At 44.9% G+C, this 5,989-nt stretch overlaps 1 protein-coding gene across 2 annotated transcripts; it reads right to left on the reverse strand.

Annotated features, from left to right (window-relative positions):
* Nucleotides 1–339: 339 nt before the first annotated feature.
* Nucleotides 340–5,455, reverse strand: macc1 (MET transcriptional regulator MACC1). Of its 2 annotated transcripts, XM_040166267.2 has the most exons (5): nucleotides 5,311–5,455; nucleotides 4,059–4,178; nucleotides 1,918–3,953; nucleotides 1,619–1,807; nucleotides 340–1,534 (listed from the first exon to the last, which is right to left on the reverse strand). In XM_040166267.2, the coding sequence occupies exons 2-5, from the start codon at nucleotides 4,171–4,173 to the stop codon at nucleotides 1,331–1,333; spliced, it is 2,544 nt and encodes an 847-aa protein (XP_040022201.2). In that variant the 5' UTR covers nucleotides 4,174–4,178; nucleotides 5,311–5,455; the 3' UTR covers nucleotides 340–1,330. The 2 variants fall into 2 exon arrangements, with proteins under 2 accessions (XP_040022201.2, XP_040022200.2); XM_040166266.2 differs by lacking the exon at nucleotides 5,311–5,455 and having other exon boundaries at nucleotides 4,059–4,188.
* Nucleotides 5,456–5,989: the final 534 nt, after the last annotated feature.

A 5,989-nucleotide genomic window follows, 5' to 3' on the forward strand; every position in this document is an offset into this window, starting at 1 on the left:
GAGTTCTCACTGTCCACTGATACCGTTTCCCCTGTTGGATGTACTTTTACTAGACTGGTTACCGCGAGCCAGTAAAGCAAAGTCAGCTCAGCGTTCTGTGCTCAGTGTGGAGAGAGAAGCAGCAGCTCTGAGCTGAAACCAGCTTAAACCAACAGTGTCAGGATCAGCAAACAACTACTTTAGAAAATCAATAGAAAACACTTCAGGGTAAATTTTTAAAGTAAATTCACCGATTTCACACCAGTGTGGAAACATGGTTTCAATAAGAAGTCTTGTCCCTGTCATTTTAACCTGGTATATTAGTTGAACCTCTTCATGTATTTATGAAAATGCATCAGATAACTTACTCCAGTTAGTATTTATTCATAACTGCAGCAGCACATCTTCATTTCACCATCAAGGATATCTGTCGTTGTTGAACATTTCAGCGACTGAAGGCACCGTGTGTGTATGCGGCTGGACGCTCGGCACCGAGCTTTCCATCGCGCCAACACAATGGTTACATTGTCAATCTCTATGAAATGATCTGCTTTGCACATACCTTAAACATTCTATTACAGTTTAAAAAGGACATACTCATATTTAAGAAAACAATAGTTCATGACACTTTAAAGTAGCATCTTCATGGTTTGTTTACTGGCATCAGGAAAATGTCACTTTTCCAGCACAGAAACTCTAGTCTTGGCAGCGCTGAAACCCTTGAGATAGTTAGTTAGAAACCGTGTTCACATTATCATTACAAAAGTATTTTACAGAAAACTACAACTTAAAAATCCCATTGATACAAACTTCCATGAGGTTGATGTGTATCCATCATACTGTGGATCCTTAAATCCACAATAACTGAATACATTCAGTAAGTTAAGTAATGCACTAGAAGAAATCCAATTAGTTTAATAAATACTAATTGAACCTGGTCTTTCCACAATTAACAAGCAAAGGAATGAAAGATAAAAACAGCTGCTGAGATGTTTGATATCCTGTTGATGAGAACTACTGATCTCTACTGAAACATTTGACAGAAAATAATCTCTCAAAATGATCTTTCACATTAAGGCACATTTGTTTACATGGAGACGTCAAGAAAAGTCACAACCTGCACTTTTCTTCGTAACGATGAGCGTTCTGTACACATTTCACATTCACTAAGTGAGAGCCAAACATTTAGTGCAAGTACCTGATTGAACTGTCAACACAGTAAAACTATACAAAAAAGAGCAAAGTAACATTGGAAATAAGATCAAAGCCTTTTTGCTGTGTAACAAAACCTCTCTGCTTTTCCAGAGTGCGCGAAAGTCGCCGTCATCGCTAGAGTGCACCTGCATAAAGTCTAGGAATTTGGGTATGCGGAGGCTCGAAAGATATCAAGACAGTTTGCTGTGATGAGGGCGCCGGTCAACTGCCTCCACTGTCTGGTGGCCGGGTTCTTCATTTTGTCCAGGACCAAGTGCAGGTCCTGGATCATGTCCCTGTAGCTGTCTCCATACCGCAGACTCCAGGAATACAGGAAGTCATAGGCCGGCTTCCACATTGCCTTAAATAGAAAATACAGGAAGAGTCATTCATCCTCATTCACTGCAGAAAGTGTTTCTCTACTCTTCGATTCTCGTTAACTGACCTGGGCCCCGACCTCCTTGCTCTTGCCTCTGTGTGGTGCCTCGTAGCCCGCTATCTGAGCACTGGATAGTTTGTCCGTCTTCTCCGCGAGTTCCCGCCATCGAGCTCCGAGCTCCACGGCCGTGGACAAAATGACCGTGTTCTGAATCAGCCGGGCCACAAGATTCACGGAGTCCATCTTCAACAGGCCCTGGGGGGGACAAGCAGAGACAGATTGTCACCACGACCAAAGGGACGCACTCAAGATTGAAATATCAGATTGAAATATCCACTATAGATAATCGTCTTTTTTCCGCTTACCACCATGAGCTCATGCAGAAACTTCTTCTTGCTCTTGTCGGCATGGCAGTCTTCCTTCAGCTTTTCAAGCACGCAGGCCACTTTGTCGGCCTCGGTTTCGGCGTGCGTCCGCGTGATCGTGTCCAGCGGCAGCTCGCTGTACCCTAACGCGTCGGCCAGACCTCTCCAGCTCGTTATGTGTTCAGTGACCAGTGTCTGGATGGCGGAGTACATGTAAGTAAGCTTCTTGAAGGGCAGCGTCATGTTGTCCAAGAGGACCTCCGTGCTGACTCGAACGCCGGTGAAGTCAATCACTTGATCTGCGGTTATGAGCTTGATGTTCCTGCAGTGAACCAAACCAGTCCTGCCTCGGAGGAACCCGATATACCACTCCTTCACTTTTGAGTTACCCACTGACTTGACCGTCTCTCTGGACAGGAGGGCCACAGTGTCCCCCTTGAAATACTCCAGAAGGTAGTCTACACGTGGCTGGCGGAAGACTGACTTTAAGGCCACACCGTAACACTGTAGGTTCACAGGTCTGTCTGTGAATTTGAGGGAATCTGAAGCACTTTCCTCAGTGATAGGTGGGCTTCGTGGCATTTCAATCTGCTTTTCCGTCAGCCTCGGCACTCGCTTCTCTGCCCTGATGGGTGCTGCGGGAGGCGAAGGCACCTGGAAATGTGCAACAATTGCAGCTTTTGAATCTTTCACCTCTAGATCTAAGTTGAAAGGAGTCATTTTGGTATTTCTAGCACAAGACAACGCTACCGGCAGATGAAAAACCGTGCCTAGCAAGAGCCGACCGTGTCTCACTTCTTTCAGGCTGTCCCCGGGTTTGACTTTAAACACGGAGCCTGTGAGGCTGATACCGACATGCAGGTTGTCCAGTTTTTCCGGCGTAAAATCATGTTTTCCCCAAAGCTGCAGCACAAGTGCAGGTACATTTTTGTTTCCCCTGCAGATGTCTGAAAACGGAAGCCTCGGCGGAACGTCCCCATGGCCGCAAACTACTACCACGACCTTGAATGACGGATGGATGAACCTGGGACCATAAACTGCTACGGTGATTCTGCGATCAAGGTAATCCCACACTGAGGTAGCAGGAGACTGGATCGCAGATGCCTCTGCGACTGCGATTACAAAAAAATGTGTCTTAAAGTCCCGCAGCTTGATTTGCATCATATTCTTGTAAATGTAACAGTTGTTGACCTTCACGTAAGGTCCTTCTTTTTTGTTGGACACCATGCCGACCACAGTGGTCATCACCTGACTCAGCGGGTCGCTCTTCACCTCTCCGGCCAGCTTCATCTCCAGAGCGATTCCCTCCTTGATGTTGATATTGCTGAGGACCACCTCGAGAAGTGGACTCATGGTGGTCATGTAGTTGTTATTAAGTCCGGGTGGAGGGTCTAGCTTTGCTTTCAGTGTGACTTCCTGGACTTCTCCTGGAGGAACATGGCCTTCGGGGAGATGGATGCTAATTTTTGAGGCTGGCAACTGCACCGAGCCTCCAGCGTGGCCGACCTTGCAAGTGACCTGATAGCCCGTGGCCTGTGTCTGAGCCCACCCCGGACTCTGGCTCATGAGATTTAGATCCAGACATGAGCGGGTGAGCTGCCTGTGGCTCAGCCAGGCCATCTTGTAGGCCTCTCTGTCGTTCTTGAGCCACTCAAAATCCGGGTTGAGCACCGGCCTGGGCGGCTTGAAGCTGTTCTCTCGTTTTGGCACTTTTCTCTCCAGATCGTCCAGGATGTCGGAGGCACTTCTGCATCTCCCCGATCTGTCGATGGCTCCGTGTTGGTTTCCCGAAAAGGTCCCCGTGTTCTCTTCATCCGAGGATGTGCTGAAGGCACAATCGTCATTCGTTTCCGTAGGACTTTCATTGTCTGATTTAACATGGAAAGTGCTTGAAAGGGGTTTCTCCGTGCTGCTGCGTTCAATGTCATCTAAGAAAGGATTCGATGCAGACAGTTTGTTCCAGAACGGATTTTTTGACTGAGATGAACGTGCGTCGGATGGTTGTGAAAGTAACCACTCAGAGTTCTGTGACACACCTGGGAAAATAGAAAGATATTTCATCAGAACGTTGGTTAACATTATCTGCAGGTCTTTTAAAATTAACAGCACAGACTGCCTCCGCTTCAAAGTTAGAATTTTACCATTCCTGCTGTCACTGGTTGTGACTTTGTCATTTAGATCTATCAGTGTCCCCTCAGATTTACTCCGCATGAGACTCCCAACACGACGAAATGAACTTGCTCTTCCAGCTGCCATATCATCTGTAAACATAAAAATTAAATGTGTTTATTTCTGCACAAACCTGTAGCTTTTTTGTGCAAAACCACTTTACTTTATTTCTTAAATATGCAAACAGAAGGCCCAGTAGAACAAGGTGATTTTTTTTTAACAACTTGTGCCTGCACATGTAAACCATTTGATTAAAATGTACCAACCAAATACTGAGGGAACAGCCGCTGTCATTAAAAACATTAAAAGACACAAATAAGTCATAAGTCATTTGTTAAACAGACATGACAATATGTTATCGTCTACTGCTTCTCTAGAATAAAATATTTAAGTCTCCTGTCCTGGGTAAAATCTTTTGCAAATGCCTTTTTGAACAAACAAACAATTAGACTGTTTGTATTGACTTCTTAGACAATGTGATGAGCATATTTTATTATGTTCTGTCCACATTTTTTTCAAAAGTTTAACCCAGAAAATCTTTTAAGTAAAATATGTTGCTGCCTTAAACATAAGCAGACATATAATTTGAGGTGGCGCAACAAGTGACAACCACCTACACTGACATAAGAAAGGACAAGAGAAGTTATTGTTCTCGCAGCAATGTTTCCTTTGACAGTCAGCTTCAGTCTCTTTTCACATTGTTACAAAAAAACTGTTCCGAGCTGAGAATAAAGCCTCAACTCTTCAGCCTGTCACTGTCACTGTGTAAAAGGACACTTCCCATTCATAACCTGTCGCAGTGAGTCAGTCATTAATAATCTGGTTTCTTACACGAGTGCACAAAAACAGGTTGGTCTTGTCATGTCGATGACACAAAAGTTGATTATCCCCGCGCTTCTTGCTGTGATCTAAATGCAGTGCAACTGTAGTACTGACAGTAAAGAATAATTCCAGGGTAGTGAATCCTGTACAGTAGCCCTTCAGTAACCACCTACTTCTAAAGTGTTTTAAATAAGATAATGTATTAGTACTAAAACACGGATTCAGACATTAAAGCTTCCAGCTTCACACCAATCTCACTGAAATGTATCTCTCAGCCTGTCCAGTGGCATCAGGTGGCTTTTTATAGCTACTCAATAGTTACACATTAATAAGACTCACCCGTACTGGCCCCTGAAACAAGACAAATCATCAAATTCGAGGAAAGCCAAAGTTTGATCTCACCGTCAGCATGAGGTGGTTGTAGTTTTGCTCCGGACTGTTGGCAGAAACAAAAGCCAATTCACTGTCATTACACACTTTTCTTTTTTTCTTCTTCTTTCTGGGGCGTTCCTGTGACGTCCACCTCCTCAGGTTACGGCTCCGTTGCTCTTGTTTGCTCCATAGGCCCGGTGCATGCTGGGACTGGGAGTTTACAATGGGACGGGACCGCCGCACCGCAACACGGTGCGTGACTACAACACCCAGCATGCACCGCGTCGTTTACGCACCCGGACTCACCAACACCTGAAACTGAGCGATACCAACCGCAGTTTCGACTGGTAGTCGCTGTTTAGTGATAAGCTTCCCGGAGAGGCTTCAGACACAGTGAACAAACATTTAATCATGAGTTTGTGTAGTTGTGTATTCACACGCGCACATAGAAGCCCCCCCGCTGCGTTGGAGGACTTTAGCAGATAAAAAGGGTCAGGTGCTTTACCTGCTTGTCGCTGACAAAAGAAGGCTGAAAGCAGTTATTGCATTTTTTTCATCTTGGTCATTCACTTGAGCATCGATATTTTATAAACAGATAAAGTGAGTCCTAATGATTTTTCACTGCGGTTTTGAGTAACTAGATTATAACCAAAAGGAACTGGGACGCTGATCTCATCAAGGACACAAGTCATGTTATCTCTCTGAAAGG

The sequence above is a fragment of the Gasterosteus aculeatus genome, chromosome 20, assembly GCF_964276395.1.
Source record: "Gasterosteus aculeatus chromosome 20, fGasAcu3.hap1.1, whole genome shotgun sequence".
Classification (NCBI taxonomy): Eukaryota; Metazoa; Chordata; class Actinopteri; order Perciformes; family Gasterosteidae; genus Gasterosteus; species Gasterosteus aculeatus.

Coding starts and splice junctions, on each gene's coding strand:
- macc1 (XM_040166266.2), bottom strand. CDS start 4,188: ATGTTTACAGATGATATGGCAGCTGGAAGAGCAAGTTCATTTCGTCGT. Junction 3,954..4,058: donor AACCAGTGACAGCAGGAATG/GTAAAATTCTAA, acceptor CTATTTTCCCAG/GTGTGTCACAGAACTCTGAG. Junction 1,808..1,917: donor TTCTGCATGAGCTCATGGTG/GTAAGCGGAAAA, acceptor TGTCCCCCCCAG/GGCCTGTTGAAGATGGACTC.